At 36.8% G+C, this 20,251-nt stretch overlaps 1 protein-coding gene across 1 annotated transcript in view; it reads right to left on the bottom strand.

The window, feature by feature from the left end:
- Positions 1-20,251, bottom strand: part of rreb1a (ras responsive element binding protein 1a) — a 151,615-nt gene that overhangs the window by 55,424 nt on the left and 75,940 nt on the right. The window contains 3 exon segments of the mRNA XM_051929075.1: positions 10,342-10,505; positions 11,742-11,831; positions 16,213-16,394. Of these exon segments, the coding sequence (XP_051785035.1) occupies positions 10,342-10,505; positions 11,742-11,831; positions 16,213-16,394 (436 nt within the window).

The raw sequence follows: 20,251 nt of genomic DNA, 5'->3' as shown, positions 1-20,251 counted from the left end.
ATTACCTAATGTGCTGTATTCATTGCTTAACAATAAAACAATACAACTATAACAAATAAATCACGCTGTTAGGGTCTCTCACACTGCTGAATAAGTTACTGAAACATTTTACATCTATGATAGCAAAGAGTGATGTTAAACAGAATTTGAGCAAAATCCCCTTAAAAACACATTAATGTTTAAAACTGAAATTGTCGGGCAGTAGCAGGTTCAGGTTTAATTTAAATAATTTTTTCAGATGGATATAACAGTACAACATAAAACTACTATATGTCATAACATCTCTAACACCATCTCTCTCTGACACTGAGTAAATCTCAAATTGCTGCAAAAGAGCAAGGGAGTATTCATCTTGACAGAAAAGTGTAATAGTTAATCGTCTTCTGTGGAAAAGCTTTAGATAGATTGGCTGAATGTTTCTTCTGTGCCTCCAAGCTGGAGGAAAGGCTTTTTCTAAATATGCAACCAGGAGTAGCTGCCTAAATTAGAACGTCAAAGGAGGGTCATATACCTTTAAGCAGACAAGGTGAATGGGAGGGAGTTATGTCCTAGATTTGGTTACTAAGCTTCTTAGGGTAAAGGTCAAACAGACCTAGTTGACAGATAAAAACAAGTGTAGCCAAGGAAAACCTAGTCAACTAGCTGGAACATGTTTCATCTGAACCGGCAATGCCAGTTCAACAAGGCTTGCTAAAAAAAAAAAAAAAAAAAAAAAACTGAAGAGTGAACATTGGTAATTGTGTAAATGTGTGCAAAAAAGCTATATTTATCTCACCACCGTGACTGGCTGCACTATTAATAAGAAAATTGTCAAAAAATTAAAGAAAAAAAAAATCAACGATGCTGGTATAATAAATATAGCCTTCTTCTGTAGAAAGGTACCTAACAGTTTTCTACTTTATTCCTTCTTACTATTGAGGAAATTTAATGACTAAAAAAGTATCAGTATCTACAAAAACCATTTAACATTCTTTGGGAAAAATATATATGATCAGTTTTCTATTTGTTACATTAACCATGAAAGCAAAGAACTTAAAAAGGCATAAGAAATCTATCCTTTTTTGTACTCCTACACACTGTAGCTTCCTCATCTCATAACACACATATATGAAGGAGAGGACATAGCACATTAAGTTACTAAATTACAGCAAATACAACAGTTGGGCATGGTTTAAATACTATGAATGAGCTAGTCCAGACATAAAACCATTATTGTACAAATAACAGGTGTAGTTAGAATCCATATTGCATTAATCACATAATGCCCATGGATGAAGCCCCCTCCAAACACACACACATTTTGAATCTTTTCCTGTATCTCTCTTTAAATAATTCTTAGGTACAAAATGTTTAAGAAGGTCTTCTTGTTATCGCTAAAGTACCACGACAACATACTCAATGTGAAGTTGTCCTTACTTGTCTAGCAAAAAACACACTTTTTGCTTTTGTAAAATTCATTTACCAAGAAGCACAGGATTAAGGATACATACTTTCTAATAAAAAATGAATTCTGAATTATGACTGTCTTCATTCACAGCTGTGACAGCATCTGCTTCTTGCCTAGTGGCTTTTTTTAATACTATTATCCTTTTTGTGATAAGTATTTAAACAAATACAAATTCCTGAATAAATACATAAAAATATTCTTTGTTTTATTACATTTGTCTTGAAAATTTACAATAACGTTTAAAAACACTTTCATGTAAGAAAAACTATGTTCAAAATTATAGTTGCAGCTGATAATACAGTATATACAACAGTAACTACTGGGAACCAACCAGGGACTTTTCAGATTTTATTATTTAACACAATGTTGTATTTAAGCATTTCAACCTGGAATTTCTAAAAAAATCATCAAAAGTTTTACACAATCCACCTGTTTGCACTAAAGATGTTTCAGAGGAGTTCAGGTTAAATAGTCACATATTTGTTAAGAGCCTCACATATGGTTTATCTAGCTCCTCAAAAAAATAATATCACAAATATAAAGCAACACTGGAAGCAAATCCAACATATATTAATTGAAAGCACCAATTAGGGGATGAGTATGAGACAAATTCCAAAAAACAAAGTTAAGTACAGAACAGTTTTGTAGAATGACACATCCTCAACAACAAGAAATGGGCATTATGTTCAAATGGGCGAGTATTTTTACCACTACAAATAATAGACAAAACCAAATAATGAAAAACACAGCCTACCATACTATTGTAGTCCGGAAGTGCCATGCACTATCCAAAAAGAAACTGTTGCTGAAAAAAGCAAAATGTCATCTGAAAAGGAAATACTTGCTTTGAGATCAAATAGTATTTTCTGAAAATAAAAAGGTATGCTTAGAAAAATTATTCATTGAAAAATGAAAGGTGGCATCATGTTTAAAGCGTCTGAATTAAAATTACTATTCTGTTTTGTTAAAGTATAAAGTAAATATAAAGTATATACACACTCTACAGTAGTAATACTTAAGGCTTGCAGTCCTCAAGGCTTTTATATTTTTCTTATGGACTAGGTAGGACATAATAGTACATATACGAACAGAGAAATGTATAATAATAAAATACTTCTAAACTGGGGCGATAATGTTAAACTCCAGTCTAAATAATTGTGAAAGAAGCAAATCAGATATCTGGACTGTTTTGCAAACAATACAGACCAGCATGCTTATTGTTTTTTCTGACTATTCTAATGGGTGCAGCCAAAAGAAGAAGACAAGTGAAACATCATTGTGGATTTATCTGGTTTTTTCATATTAAACTAACTTTTCTGTAAGTTGGGATTTTATAACACTATATACAGTAACACTCCGATTCTGTGTGCAAATTTACAGAAGCACCTCACTATCTGAGGCAAACCTGTAAATGTTGTAAAAGTAATTCATAAAATATTTGCTGTGAATACTGCACTGAGTGCATATTGCTTTGAGGAGAATGGGATTTCACAAGAACAATATATGGCTATGTGTGGTATGATGGCGCTGCATGCCATGGAGTAATAGAGAGGTGGTGGAGGGTGTTCTTTATTAGATACTGGTATAACGTGACTGGGACTTCATGACTATCAAGAGGGAAGTAGTGTGTAATGCAGGACAATGGTGCTGTGCAACAGGAAGGTTAGATTTAGATGTGGTGAGATGTATTGAGATTCAAAAGCTGGTATCAATATCAAGGTCAAAATCTGTGTGTTAATCCAACACTATTACTACTACGGTATGAAAAGAGGCTTAAATGATACTGTACTGTATAAATTGGCAAAATCTTTTATATTCGTAATTTTTAATCTGAAATGGCCATGGCCATCCATTGTATCTGAGGAAGCATCATCTACATTACTCTGGATTATCTGGGTTCTATCCATATACACATACATGTGTATACATGTGTGAATATATATCTTTTTTTAAGATCTATATTAAACCTGTGATTCAAAAAAACAAATCCAAGTGATAAATTATATAAAAACTAATGTTTAAAAAAAAAGCTTGATCTAGAAACAAACAACTTACTTAAAAGGATGCTGCCCATCTAAAAAGAGTAGTTTGAGCAAGCGTATTTGTTTTCATACACTGTTTGCGTTACACCCTAATCAAAGCAGTTCCATCTAAACCTTCGAACTTACAGCAATCTTCTGTAAGAAGAGCACAACTAGTGAAAAAAGCAGCATTTTAAATTTGGGCACAACATCTTAAAACAGAACACTATCATTCAATTTTAATATGCATGCTAAATGTGCAGCTCTTCACATTTAAATACAACTCTTGTCAAGAGAAGAGGTCTTTACCTTAAAGTGCAAACTCTGTATAGATCTCTTATAGAATTTGAATGAACTTTACAAAAATCCATCTTTAAGAATTTTTCTGTGTCAGAAAGAACACACTTTATTTCTGAACCAGAGAGCACGTTTTTCTTTGCAGCAGTGGTTTCAGAGTAAATATTTCTCCGTTAGTAAATTTTTGCAGTCCAAAGCCACCGTACCATACAAATAAGAATCATTAAGATATAATATAAATAAAAAACATTTTATTTTTTTTCCTTGGACTGCTCCACTATTCTACTCATTAATTATTTAATCCAAACTAAATTTTGTTTATGCTCCCGAAAGACATAAAACCAAAATGTTAAAAAGTAGTGAAGGCAACTTATGCATTCACCCATTCCTATTCACCTGCTTATTCAATAGGTTGCAGAGAAAGAAAGAATTTGGCACAAAGCGGGAACCAACCTTGGATGGGGCGGAGGTCGAACATAGATCTCACTCATTCATACTGCGACGGACGGCTGGGGCTTTTACCCAGCTGGGACACCTTGAGGATGGAAGGACCGGAGAAGAGGCAATACTTCCACCGGGACACGAGGGGGCAGCCCCCCTGGTTTGCACTGGGGTCATGGGATTGGAGCTTGGAAGCTCAACCCTGCTGGGGCCCGTGGCCACCGCCAGGGGTGCCTGGATAATTGCAAAGCTCTGGACGGCAGAAGTACTTCCGCGAGCCCATGCAGCACTTCCGCCACACCTGGGAGTGCTGCCGGAAGTTAATGGAAGCACATCTGGAGCACTTCCAGGTGCAATATAAAAGGGGCTGCCTCACTCCATTCAGGGAGCCAGAGTCGGGAGGTGGAGGACAGAGCTTGTGTGAAGGAGTAAAGGTGGCAAGAAGGAAGAAAGAGAAAGAAGAGAGAAAAAGGGACTGAGTAATAATTGTGGGCATTTGGTGCTGTGTAAAGGAAAGAAAAGCAAATAAAACGTGTGTTCTTGGGACTTGTGTGTCACTGTGCCTGTCTGTGTTGGGACTGAACTTCCACAAGACATACAAATAAAAAGCTCTCAATTAACCCAGCATATACATCTATGAGAAGGAGAGTACGCATAAAGTCCACACAGACAGCAATCTGGTCATAAATGAAAACACCAGTTCCTTAGTGCGGCAAGGAAAACTGCAGAAAAGCACCTATAAACACCTGCTGAGGATGTGTGCGTTTTTTTGATTTTCTCAGTCTCTTTAAATTAATGTTTTTTCATCACTGTTTTAATTTACTGTTTGGCTGATCAAAACATCACTGTGTAGGACAGTGAGGAATCCACAATGTGCTGGCCCTTAGGTAAGTAAATAAAGCAAATAAAACAGAAAAAAGTATAGAATATGACAAATTCAAACATGAAAATAAAAACTGGCATAAAAGTTAAAATGGGAGAAAAAAATATTTGTACATGTTTTTTTTTTAATATGTTGATTCCCAGAATTGCATATCACAGATGCTGGTACAGTACATCAAGTGACTGCTGCAGTTGTTCAAAATTTGATGGTTTTGTAGACTTTAATCACAAAAAACAGCATCACCTGTAAACCAATAACGACTGAAACAAGCTCAGTTTACACTAAATGAACAATTTGCTGCTGACATAATGGGTAAATGAGATGATCTCTTTGCTCAGAGTTAATCACAGCAACTGTGAGTAGCCAACCTCATTTTTTTCCTACTAAGCTAGAATGGTGAATAACTCCCTTATTTCAGAATCCATCCAGTTTGCAGACACTTAATAGCTAGCCTTGCAAAACAACGGAGACAAATGATTTTATATGACACTGCCCAACATTCATACTCACTTAAATCAATGTCAACATATGTTAGATATGTAGGTTATTCATTTTTTAGTGCTTAGCTTGGTAGTTCTTATGGCGTTAATACAAATAAGACCTGTTCTTGAGAATTACACTAGGTCTTGACATGATTGCAACTTTGTTTCTACATGTACTTGACCAGGCAGGTTACTATTACACTCCAGTGATAATCTGCCTCTACAAAGGGGGCTCAATTCTGCATTCCAACAGACATCAACCATTTTCCTTCACTCTTTTATTAAATGCAAAATTATTTTTAAATAACATAAGTAACAACAAAAGAGTAAAATCTTTGTATGAACAGCTTTCACATATTCATCAGAAGGTACTGTTGCCAGTCCAGACTTATGAACTATGATACACTCTTCAGCTGTATACGAATCATTCTTTTCACTGTAGATAACTGGCACACAACAACCAGGATCATGCTTTCTGTCTTGAGGGAATCCAGACATTGGTAAGGAGAACAATAAACCTCAATTTTAAATGCAAAAGCTGCCTCTTTGTAACATTATGCCGAAAGGCAGCTTTGTCAGAATTGTCGAACAGGAACACAGTGCTTCTCTAAACCATCAAAAAAAGCCTGCTGGATGAAGATACTATTAATTGAAAGATTTAAAGACAGCTCTCTTTCTTACCTTCAGCTTCTCAAGGACCCAATTTAAAAACTCTTCTGTCTCATAATTTATTTAAGTGTAAAGCAATAGTGATGCTGCACAAAAATGTAAATGGCAGGAATAGTGCAAAGTATGTTGAGATCCCGAGAACAAAACCACATCTCTCTCTGAAACCAACCTAGTTTTTGACTTAGAATCTACCATATAAAAATTGTATTTCAAATTGTCAGTTATCCAGAAAACCAAAAGCTTAGCTGGCCATTACAAGCTCTATATCTATGTAGTTCCAGACCATGGGAAAAGAAAAAAATAATGGCTGATTTCATGATCAGCTTCTAAAAAAAGACTGAATAATCAACTTGCAGGCTTCTGAAAACTAACGTTCTGTCACTTTCAAAAGATAGACTGGCAGAAGTTTATTTGTCCCAAGAGGAAATATAGCTTTTAGAGAAGCTCAAGTATTATAGAACTATTATAACAAACTACCACAACCTCCCTCAAATACACACAATAATTACAAAAAGGAAGAAAAAAAAAACTAACAGTTAATGATAAGAAAGTAGTCACAATGAGGCACTATAAAAGAGCATTACTGTTACTACACTTCTCCTAAATAAATTGTTGGCTATAAGAGCTTAATAAAACCTCACCACAGAGAGGACATGTAACATTGTTCATAATGGTCTTCAGTTTTGCCATTATTCTCTCTATTGACAGTGCATCACATAATTATGCCCGATTTAATTAGCTTGTTGATTCAATGAACCTATCCTGAAGTGAAATTACTGGCCCAGAATATAGAATATGTAAGGATGTCACTACCCACATTAAAGGGATGTGGTCTCCCAAGCAAAAAAAGAGTCTGCCCGGCCTTCTATAGTTTCTCTGTTAGTAGCAGTGTACCACCTGAACAGCTTCTCCTTGAACAGTGACTGGGAATTGAGGTTTTTTGGTGTGGTGAAAACCAATAGCAGATCCTTAGTTTTGCTGATGAAGAGTTGAAGATAATTCTCTTTGCACCATGAAACACAGTTTCTCGGCCTGACTCCTCTACTCTGTCTCATCCCCCTAGACAATACTCCTTATTAGTGCAGAATCACCATGGAATTTCTTAAAATGACAGGGTTAGGTGGTGTATTTATAATTTGAGGTGTAGACTACAAAGTGAACAGAAAAGGTGACGGGAAAGTTCCTTTCTCCAGTGTTGTTCGTATTCATAACAATATTGTCTGTTGTGGTAATTCATTACAAGATGCAAGATTCAATTACAATATGTATTTAGCTTTTGTCGTTTTAATACATTTTAAAACTATTTTTTAACTTAAAATTTGAGAAACATCATGTAAACACATTAGTATACTTGATCCTAAACACCACTTCTGCAAGTTCATCATAAACAAAAACAACTGCCCTCACCTTTCTTGTTTTAATTTGCAACATGCTTAAAACTTTGGATGATTCAGTCCACAGATGCTCAGAAAATGTTTGGAGTAAACACTCATGCCCCCAGTAAAGAACAAATCTGGAAGTGTCTGACATTTTATTTTATTGCAGCTTTATATTTTAATCTATTCTTAGGAAAGAATATAGTGCAGGGGAAATGTGTCTAACAAGACTCAAGGAGTAGTACTTTGCAGCCTGCATCCCATTTAATGATTTAAAAATCTAAGCAACGAATTGTTCAATTCAACATATTTGCTTCAATAGGACAACTTATGGCAGTACTCAAAATAAGCTTCCTTATGCCATAGATAAGGGTGCCATCAAGGTGGCAAAGGCCAGTTGATTTTTCTCTAGTAAACATCAATGAAACAGCCCTCACCAGCAGTGAAAAACTATATGTGCAAATATGTGAAAACAAGTTGCTATGATAAATGTACTGTAGACCCTGTCATGTGTACACTTCAATTGAAATAGTAAAGGCAAGAATGAGAGAGAAGTGGACAGAGACGAGTCTGAAGACATTAACCCAGGACATACTACATATTAGAATACTAACCAGATATCAGGGTACCTGACTCTCTACCCAGTAAGGGAAAGTGAGAGAGACAGAAAGAGAAAAGAGGCAAGGAGAGGCCACTGACAGCAGGCAAGGGAAAAAGGAAGACCTTCTGCCTGAAAGGAGGTGATACAAGGAAGCCCAATGGAAAGGGGGCAGCAGATGGTTCCTGACCTTGAGAAATGGGAAGCTGGAATGCTGCCACAGAGACCTGGGCTGTTCAGAGCATAGACGTGCACTGATGCTGGGGGCACTATGAACAGCTGCAACCTTTTGCCCTTTTGCTCTAAAAAGGGCAGGGCATACAAGGAAGAATCTCATTGTACTCTGTATATATGTCAATAAAATCAACTTGTATTTGAACATGAAATAACCCCAAATAAAATTCAGGTGAAAGGAGAGAAAAAGGATGGGTAGGTGAGTGGTTGAATACTTTAAACGCAGGCCCTGTGCAGAAACAAGCCTGCTTTAATTTTGTCTAATTTTACATTGTAATTTGTGTTACATTTATTTACCTCTCCCTTAAGTGTGTAATAGCTATGACCGCATTTCAATATATTTTAATTTCTGGAGTTATGATAATTTAAATCAAACACTTTTCTGTCTCTTCTATTACACAATATAATATAAAACTACCAATCTGAGAATTCACAATACGTGCTTTTAGTACTTTAAATATGCAACCAAGGCACTGTACTTCTTTATTCATTATTTCTCTTAAAAAAAATGTCCATTTATTTTATACTTAAATTTTATTGATAACAAGATCTTATTAAATATGGAAAACATTCCTAACTTTTTGTTGATTTCAGCCAGTAAATTAATAAATTAAAATGTTACTACAGTTTGTGGTGGACGGCTGGAGCCCTTATCCTGTCGGGACACCCCAAGTATGGAAGGACTGGGGGAGAGTGTGTTTTCAAGACAGTTTCTCCCCTAAACCAGCAGGGGGCAGCCCCAGGGCCACGGGTTGTGAGCATGGAAGCTCAACCCTGCTGGGACCCGTGGCCACAGCCAGTGAGCAAATGGACTTTTACAGGCCCCTATTTGCCACCACAGGCCACCACACCTGGAAGTGCTGCCAGAAGAAGCTCATTGGGCACCTGGAGTCCTTCCGGGTGCCCTATAAAAAGGGGCCAATCCCCACCATTCAACAGCCAGAGACAGGAGGAAGAGGAGTGGAGGCAGAAGGACTGGTGGCAAGAAAGGACTGTATTAGGCTGTGACCCTTGTGTGCTTTATGTACAGTGGGGAGCAGGGTGAAACGCTCCCCAATTGTAAATAAACCGTATGCTGGGTGCTAAACCTGTCTACTGCCTGTCTGTGTCCAGATTAGGGCGGCTGTACGTGCCTTGGCCTTTCATAAGGTCTAAACTGCGTTTCCTCTGTATTTTGCAAAGACCACTGGAAGAATATCCAATGATCTTAATTAAGAATCTGAACTAAGAACATGCATGAATCTTCTAATAGGTAACATAAATACAATCTATCCACTCAGTTTGGTTTTACTAAGACCACCTCCATGGTAAGAGATCAAGAAAATGTTTGTTCAAAAAAATCATATAAATTCTAACATCCAATAAAAGTGTATTACTTCTATTTGTGTATAGTATTTGACACAGTGAGGCTATTTCAACTGCATTACAGTCTTAAAAAATAAAGAAACTGGTTATACTTATGAAGCAAAGTCAAGTTATTCCATTGCCAAGAAAATCGGTTGAAGTGCCGTGCGTACACCAAAGAGAAATTATGAAGTTAGCTTTCTTTAATGGAAAGCTTGAGTTGAGCTGTTATGTTTGTTTAAAGCAATGCCTGAGCAAACCTTATTTTGCCCAAAACTAAAATTCAGAATTACAACCTCCAACTCTAAAAATACTCTTGTACAATCTGAACACACATTATACAACAAAATAATAAAACCATCCATCCATTTTCCAACCCGCTGAATCCGAACACAGGGTCACGGGGGTCTGCTGGAGCCAATCCCAGCCAACACAGGGCACAAGGCAGGAACCAATCCCGGGCAGGGTGCCAACCCACCGCAGATAATAAAACCACCAAATGAGAAATGAAAATAAGGACAGTCTCAATAACTACCACCAACTACCTACCTGTGCATGTTACCATTGGTAGTGAATGTCTGACCACAGACTGAGCATTTGTAAGGCCTCTCTCCAGAGTGAACAAGCATGTGGCGGTCAAGAGAGCTTGCTGAGCTCAGTGATTTCCCACAGATACTGCATGAGTGGTCTGCTCCACCACTGTCTGTGTTGTGCTATTGGAAGAGAAATGAATAAGATAAAAAAGATCTCTGTCAGCAATGCCTTGTTTTATATAAGCACTTTCATCTTAAAGCACTTTGCTTGTACAGTACAGGTCTGTATCATTGGGCAGCTTCAGAGGTTGCCATGAGGGGTGCTGCGTGAAACAGGATGGTGATGTCTTTAAAAGTGAATCGTAAGAAGCAGGTTGGATCACAATAGGTGGTGTTGTTTTTGTTTCAACACTTGACTGTACAACTGCATTACAACTACATCGATTGGATTATAGTTTTCTCTGGATTTATGTTCTTGTCTTATGCCCACATGTTTGTGTGATTTTGTCTGATTTGGAAAATGTCTTCATCTATGGAGTGCTCTCAGCTTCTACAAATCCTCATTTACAACAGCATCACAGTAGAACAAAACTTCACATAACTTTCAGGAGTCTGCTCATAGAGGATTTGATTTCATAACTACACCACCATCATCTGAGAAGTTGGACTTTGTCATGTGTTTATTATTTTGTGATTAGTGTGTTGTTGAATTTCTTATCTATCTGTACTATTAATAATTTTTGTCATTTTCTACCATAAATGTTATCAAACATTTTTATAATAAGTAAAATTTTGTAAAAAGCCACAGTTTACTAAACTACTGCTGAACTATGTACTTTGTCTCAGGAGCCAGCATCACACACGTGATTTGCTTGCACAGTGCCCATTCTATCTTTTTTCGCATCTTATTTAGTACAATAAACTTAGAATATACAGTAATCATGGATCCAAATCATATTCACGGATTTTCACATTCCATGGCTGATCGAGGGAAAACAGGTAGCTAGTGGGACATGCATAGCCAGCACCTATCAAGGAAACCTAACTGCACAGTACACTGCGCAAAGGTGATTAGTTTCAAAAAGATATGTTTAGCTAATTTTTTGATTTTGTGTTTACAGTTTTCAGCCAGTGTTAATATGAACTGATCCCGAATTTACTTTATTTCTATTTATCTACAGCAAAGATGGGTTTAGTCATTTGTTTGCATTCATAGCACATTTTATTCTACTTTAGGGACTATGTGGGTCAGTCACAACTGAACACAACTGGAAAACTTCATGTAGCAATAATCTATATAACAATTTTTTATAATGAGGCTTTGCACAAAACATTTATGTAATCTGCTTTGTATGTTTAACCTAACCGGATTAGATAATATTTAAATATTTTCAAAAAACACAAAAAAAGACCCACCTGTCGAATGTGCATAGTTAGCTGGTGTTGTGTCAAGCAGTTCTTGTCACAAAGAGGACAAATAAATGAAGATTTCTCTTCTTTGGCTTCCTTTAGAGGATAAAATAAAAATGTAACATTTGTCATATTTAAATACAGGCTGTGAAACATGAAGGAGTTGTTCAGTACACAAACTAAAAAAAATGACTTCTGAAAACTGTTACATGTACAATTATACAACCCATCTCTTTTTTACTTGATGACAGACATTAATTTTACATTTACACAAAGCTTCTAGTTGGTTTGTTGCTATGACTATGTTCTTGCAATTGCTAGATATTTTATTAATTTCTCTGAACATGGAAGGTGAAATATTCTGTATAAATTGGACAATACAGGCTGTTCAGTTTACTCATCAGTAACAGTATGCACTGCTGAAAATAGAAACAAAGTAATACTGAATGCACAGTTATGAAGTGTTTCACTTAAATATCATACATATTTCAAATAATTTTAAAAGATGGTGACATATTTTCAGCAACATTGGATAAATAAATACACATTGTTGCTGGCATAGAAAGAGAAGCCGAGCCTGAATGATCAAGTATACCCTCCCATTGAACAATTTTCTGAATGAAACTGCTTCTTTTAATATAGGGTCAAGGGAAGTCAGTGCCTCAGCAGCACTGGAATGTATATTTTATTTATGCTGTTGAACCTTTAGAATATTTTACACTTAAAGGCAAAGGCTTAAACAGCACTAACTTTCAAGAAAAGCCAAAACATGTATGAAAAAAATCAATGAATCTGTAGATGATTACCTACTGTTTTCATTGTTGATTAACACATTATTATAAAAATCCAGCATTTTTGTGACATTCTAGCCAGATTTACTGTTGGACAATATTGTTAGAAATTTGATTTGTAGGTTTGCTCACATAGCATCACTTCCATTTTTTTTTTCAGATCCTGTTCTGGCAAACACAAACACTTGCTATAACTGGACTTTTAATTAGCAATTACAATTCCCCATTGTAGCTGAAATGAACAATATTTTAACAGAGCGAATTGGTTTTACTAAAATACATGCTTAACATATGTGAAAAAAGGGTATAAAACACTTGTTATTACTTTACAAATAGCATGAAAATCTACTCAAAGTCAATTCTGAGTCTTTCCAGTTTACTAGACAGTTGAGGTAATATTATCAGAGACTGTTTTATCTAGAGAGTGTTGTTAAATCAACCACCATAAAGCTGACCACCTGCCTGTTTGATTCAGCAGTTTTAGTTAATTGAGTCTGGTTAGTGTTTCACCTTGAAGTGCAGATTAGGGAACACCAGAGGGCTCAATCTCATCCAGTTAATATTGACTTTAGAGCTGATCATTAACTACAGAAACTGCCATACCAGTACACAATGCACTACATGCCACAGTCCAGGTCAAACAAATAAATGCTCACTGGGAACAGGGCCGCAGAAGCAACCTACTTCCCTGAATGAGGCTTCTGCAGGTTTCTGAAATTGCTGCAGCAAACATTAAATATAAACTATCAAGTTCACTTAGTCTATAATGAATATGCCATTTACTGCACGGTGACAAAAAAAAGAACCCAAACTACTATAAACTGGAGACTAGACCAAGGCGTTCATTACCTCATCTTTCAATGTTCACTGTTTAAAAAAAAAAACACTTTAAGAACAATTCAGTTCCACCCAAAAAAAAAAAGTTAGTTTTGAAAATCTCCAAAGACTTGCTTGCTAACTCACTGCACATGTTTCTGATAAAGTGTATACAAGTGTAAACAAACAGTCTGGGCAAGGGTACTAGGTCCAAATTAATAAAATGTGTGTGGATGACACAAAGCTCAAGGGTTCTGCCTACAGTCAGAACATATTCAGATAGATTTTTTGCTCAGGTTAAAACATGACAGATGAAGCAATGTTTCTCATTTTATTTGGAGTGTCCCATCTATCCAGCCATCTATTTTCAAAACCTGCCTAAATCCATTCATTTCCATAGCACTGGAAATCCCAGCTGGGCACAAGGCAGTACCCAGCTATGAGGCATGTGCCAATTCTTTGTAGCTTGGGGGTCTGCTGGTGATGAAGCCTTAGAAAAGCAATGACAACTCCTTAAATGTGAACAGCACACAAAATACAGGGACTTCAGAAAATGCTTAAAAAAATTCTCATATTGCTGAGCAGAGAAACATACTGTACATTGTCCTTTACATACCTAGGACTAATGTTATATTATGTTACTTTAAACTGAGACTTTTTTTCAGGAGATACAAATGCCCTTATAGATACTGTGGAGGTAAAAATAAAATTATCTGGAATAAAAGTTACAGAGACAGTAAGCAAAAAGCAACAACTGAATTATGCAACCATCCTTTTTTTGTTTCTTTACTATTTTACAGGGCCTGTACAGAACAGCTAAATTTCCTCCACTTTTTAATCAAGTCCTCTCAAATTCAGTAGTAAAGAAATATTTAATTGTTCTCATTTTGTGAAAATGCTGTAAGACATCTGTATTTTTCAAGACATAGTCACAAGGTGTCTAAGACTCCTTTTCTGACAGCATCAGGTGCACGCAGGAACCAGCTATAGATACCATCTCAGTTCATCACAAGGCATACTGTAACTCATATCTACAACACTAGGTCTAAACATGGTCACTACTTAACCTATCATGGGTTTCTTTAGGACAGGGGTCTCCAACCTTTTTTTCCCCTGATTGCTACTTTTACAAAATGAAAATATAGTTATCTGGCTCTACTAAGCTCCAGAAATGTCGAGAATGCTGTTGAGACTTTAAACTGCACATTATTATGAAGGTTTACTAATACAGAATATATAAAATCCAATGTCTGTCTGTCTGTCCTGGTTTTCACGAGAGAACTACTTAACGGATTTAGATCTGTTTTTTTTCTATAATTTGCTTTAACATTCCAGTTGATTTTGTGACTTCTCTCATTTCGCTCTGTATCATAGTTCACTTGTAGTACCAATTTATTTGCGCGAATCTGAGGAAAAAGGCAGCGGGCCGAGGGGAGGGGCCTTCCTCGCCAGCTTCGGGGCGTGTTCCTTAACTCCGCTTAGCTAGTGAACGAGAGGACAATTGAATTCAACTTTGTTTGATAATGTGTTACTTAGGCCTTGATGAGTTTGAGTCTGGATATTCTCTTAAGTGTATGCTACATTGAAAAGATAGATTGCAATTCAGATTGTAGATCGTGATATGATTTTTTGGAAAGATCGCCCACCCCTAATTTGACTAATCAAGTTTTCAAATTTATGTAGGATTCATTAACACTTTGGTGAGCTACTTGGAAAGGGGTTAACGAGCTACTGGTAGCTCGCGAGCGACGTGTTGGAAACCCCTGCTTTAGAATGCAAGAGAAAACCATAGTACACAGAAATAATGTACGAATTTCACAAAAAACTGCCCAAAACATCTGTAATGACATCTGTAATGGAGCAATGCTAATCACAGCACTTCTATACTATCCATTATTTGACACTGAAAACTGTTTACATTTATGTTTACAGTGTAAATAATTCCATCTTTCACTGGTTAATTTTAATTTTAGATTGATTAAAAAGTTTTTCTCCCAGTAAAGTGACCTTTCGAGAAAAACAGCACAATGCACAAGTAAACAGGTCTCCTCCCCATTGTTTTTTCCGAAATTTTTCATCTCATTTTCAGTCCACATATTCTGCTGAGGGTAGTAGGTGTAGCAGGCTGAGCAAGTCTGACAAGTCTTTAATTTCCCAAGCAATAGCTTTCAAATCCTCCTAGGGAATTTGCAGGCACTAACAGGTATAATTCTTCCTGATCTTTTTTCAGAGGCAATGAAACTAGATGAATAAAAACAACTAGTGCTACCTTCACTGAGCACAATTTTTGCTCACTTTTTTCTTTCTTGATTCCTCACTTTTTCTTCCTTGATTCCTTGTTCATTTAGTTCACTCTTTACCAGGAGCAAACCACAGCGTCAGATAAGGAGGTGCTGATTCAGATACATGTTCCTTCATACTCAGATATTAACCACCCAAGTGCATGTCAGAGATCTGTTCTGTAATCCTAATTACTAATATTATAAGGTGATTTGCTATTTCTGTTAAACAGATATTTCTTGTGTGGTAAAACTAGTCAACTAAAGAAAGAACATTAGAGAAATTTTTAAAACTGTAATTGAATCTCTTAAATGACAACAATCAAGAAAGAATATTACTAAATTCAGTAGAAACAAGAGATTGCAGAGTGAACATTAGTTTACAAAGAGATTTAATTATTTGGGTCAGAACTAATGTTGAATTGAAGTAAAACCTTGTGAAAACAGATTAATATGTTTCTATAAAACAAATGAATTTAAAACGTAAGTAAATCACTTGTAAGCCTTAGAACAACTTCACTTTTAACACAGTCAGTTAAGTTATCGTTTCACAGTGTTACAAGAAGCGAGTATGTCATTTATCTTTTGTACCTGAATCCTCCTGCCAATACGATTTGGGCCTGGAGATTTGGTTGGAGTTTTTACAGGAACAGCCTCGTCATTGCCATTAATCTTCCCTGCACTCATTACAGTCGTCATCATGGACTTGATGGATGTCAGATCCACAGCATCTGATTTTTCTTGTGTCACAGTGCGCAATGCTTCATCTTGACCTGATAAGATCAAATTTTCCCATTTTCAAATAAATCTTTCATTTCAAAAATGTAAAGGAGAGAAACATCTAAAAAAACAGGCAAAAGAAAAAAATGAAAACAGCCTTGCACATAGATCCATCCACCTTGGAGGTGGTCAGCTCCCACTCTTTAGCCTTTACAAAAAATACATGGTCAACTGGTACGTTTCCCTTGTTGCTCTTTTGCGGGGGCATTTAAGAATGGTTAAAGTCTTCCAAAACGTGCACATACTGTCGTAAAAAGAATAACTTGCATGTTTTTCCATATACAACATAAAATATAGAAAAGATGTTAAATTGTACTTGATAAATTCCAACACAGTACTAAAGTTATCAAAAAACATTTTTTGTATGTTTTGCAATTCTTACATTCTTTTAAAAAATTACTCAGATTGTAAAAAAATGTAACAGTTGTAACGTACAGACTTACTTCTCTCAAATCACTAAATGAAGCAAAAACTAACAGGATGAGGTGTAGTATGTTGGTGTTTTACATCCAATGTTGTTCCTGGGCTACTTCAACACATACACAAAACATCTCACAACTGCTACCTATGTGACCTCCTAATGAAAGTGTACCAAATATCAAGAAAATACAGTGTTAAATGACTTCCTGCCCTTTTCAGAATCATCTTCCCTTCTCTGCTCCTCATCTCCAAAGCGCTGAATAAGAATGCATCAAAAGACTGGACTATGCTATGTAGCCAGTAATAACCAAGATCACCTGATGCTGCACCACTCACTAAAACTGCAAAAAAATGTGTCTATAAAATACCACTTCTAAAATGTATAACTCAAAATTAAAGGAGTACATCAAGAAAGTAGAAGAGAATACTTGAATATTCAGTTTAACTTTTTTCATTGTGATGCAAATACAATGTATTTTTATCTTCATCACTATAGCCTGCTCTTCAAGATGCTTGCTAGTCGCTATGAAAATTACTATTCAAACAAATGACTGAAATCTTTCTGTAACTTCACTGTCCGTATTAAAAAAATAAATAAAATCTTTGCTCCTTTGAACTTTGAGCTAATCAGAAAAATAAAAGGTTGAATATCTTTAGCACATTTAGATTACTTTCAGTGATAATTAAAATACAAAACAAAAAGAATACATCTAACAAGAAAATAAATGATTCCCACAAAAAGTAATACAATGGCCATAAAGTCCAACAAAATAATAAAACACATAACATGCATTCATACACAAATCCCCACACACCCACCGAATAGCAAGTTAGATTTCTTAAATCTATGCAAAGCTGAAACTTCAAATTAGGAACCAATTGTAACCAGGGGCCTCATGTATAAATGGTGCATACGCACAAAAATGTTGTGTATGCCTGTTTCCACATTGACTTTGAGAGGATTATCGGGATACAGCATCTAGCACACACTGCCTCAGCCATGTGCACAGTCTATTTGAACTTTTCCCATTTGGCAAACGCTTCAGAGCCTTTCCTGCACTAACCTCAAGGTTCAGAAACAGTTTAATCCCAAGAAGTATAAACGCACTCAATCAGTCCATCAAGTGGACCTGGGAGAACTGTTTGTACTTAGAATTACAATTACCTCACTGTAAATGTGCACTACAGTTGGAATATTGCACAACCTGAGCCAGCTTTATGATCCATTTGCATTATCTGCATTATATGTACATGTTTATTGTACTTATGCTTTCATATTGCATATTTTTCATTGTATTATTATTGTTATTGTTAATTTAAGTTTATGGAGGATTTGCATATTGAATCTCATTGTACCATGCAATAATAATAAAGGAATTCAATTCAATTCAATAGAAGGGAGCATGTATTTACAGGTGATGACGACTGGCTTCTAAGTCGATTTATATTTCTAAGAGCTATCTTCTTGAAGATCTTGATATCATTTTAAATAAGAAATGCCTTATGTATATTACATTATACAGATACATTTTTAATTTCATTTAAATAATGTATACTGTTAATAATTAAATGTGTGGGCACGGTGGCGTAGCGGTAGCAGTGAGCTGGCACCCCGTTCAGGGATTGGTTCTGCCTCACGCTGTATTCTTACTGGGACTGGCATGGATGGATAGATGGATGGAATAATTATACATGTATTACAAAGATTTTTCAATGTTCCTTAAAAGTTTTGAAGAATCAGCCATCTAAGCTTACAGCTGGTTTAACATTTCAGAGCTTACTGTGGTGATTGGTTACGTGGAGAAAGAAAAGGAAGGACAGTAATTGGGGATTTGTATGTTTGACAGATACAGTACTGCTGCAATAAATTATTTCATCGAGGGTCACGCAGTCCCAGCAAGCATCTTGCGTGAGGCAGGAACAATCCCTAGACAGGGCACCAGCATATCACTACCAGTGCACTACCATGTCCCCATGTTTAAAACAAGCTTTAATGCATTTTATCATGAAAATGATATCAAGTATACAGTGCATCCGGAAAGTATTCACAGCGCATCACTTTTTCCACATTTTGTTATGTTACAGCCTTATTCCAAAATGGATTAAATTCATTTTTTTCCTCAGAATTCTACACACAACACCCCATAATGACAATGTGAAAAAAGTTTACTTGAGGTTTTTGCAAATTTATTAAAAATAAAAAAACTGAGAAAGCACATGTACATAAGTATTCACAGCCTTTGCCATGAAGCTCAAAATTGAGCTCAGGTACATCCTGTTTCCCCTGATCATCCTTGAGATGTTTCTGCAGCTTAATTGGAGTCCACCTGTGGTAAATTCAGTTGATTGGACATGATTTGGAAAGGCACATACCTGTCTATATAAGGTCCCACAGTTGACAGTTCATGTCAGAGCACAAACCAAGCATGAAGTCAAAGGAAGTGTCTGTAGACCTCCGAGACAGGAGTGTCTCGAGGCACAAAACTGGGGAAGGTTACAGAAAAATTTCTGCTGCTTTGAAGGTCCCATTGAGCACAGTGTCCTCCACCATCTGTAAGTGGAAGAAGTTCGAAACCACCAGGACTCTTCCTAGAGCTGGCCGGCCATCTAAACTGAGCGATCGGGGGAGAAGGGCCTTAGTCAGGGAGGTGACCAAGAACCCGATGGTCACTCTGTCAGAGCTCCAGAGGTCCTCTGTGGAGAGAGGAGAACCTTCCAGAAGGACAACCATCTCTGCAGCAATCCACCAATCAGGCCTGTATGGTAGAGTGGTCAGACGGAAGCCACTCCTTAGTAAAAGGCATATGGCAGCCCGCCAGGAATTTGCCAAAAGGCACCTGAAGGACTCTCAGACCTTGAGAAAGAAAATTCTCTGGTCTGATGAGACAAAGATGGAACTCTTTGGTGTGAATGCCAGGCGTCACGTTTGGAGGAAACCAGGCACTGCTCATCACCAGGCCTATACCATCCCTACAGTGAAGCATGGTGGTGGCAGCATCATGCTGTGGGGATGTTTTTCAGCGGCAGGAACTGGGAGACTAGTCAGGATAAAGGGAAAGATGACTGCAGCAATGTACAGAGACATCCTGGATGAAAACCTGCTCCAGAGCACTCTTGACCTCAGACTGTGGCGACGGTTCATCTTTCAGCAGGACAACGACCCTAAGCACACAGCCAAGATATCAAAGGAGTGGCTTCAGGACAACTCAGTGAATGTCCTTGAGTGGCCCAGCCAGAGCCCAGACTTGAATCCGATTGAACATCTCTGGAGAGATCTTAAAATGGCTGTGCACCGACGCTTCCCATCCAACCTGATGGAGCTTGAGAGATGCTACAAAGAGGAATGGGAGAAACTGGCCAAGGATAGGTGTGCCAAGCTTATGGTATCATATTCAAAAAGACTTGAGGCTGTAATTGCTGCCAAAGGTGC

Source organism: Erpetoichthys calabaricus, chromosome 6 (genome assembly GCF_900747795.2).
Source record: "Erpetoichthys calabaricus chromosome 6, fErpCal1.3, whole genome shotgun sequence".
Classification (NCBI taxonomy): Eukaryota; Metazoa; Chordata; class Cladistia; order Polypteriformes; family Polypteridae; genus Erpetoichthys; species Erpetoichthys calabaricus.
Note: the sequence above shows the minus strand (reverse complement) of the source record. Positions and strands in the feature narration are given on the sequence as shown.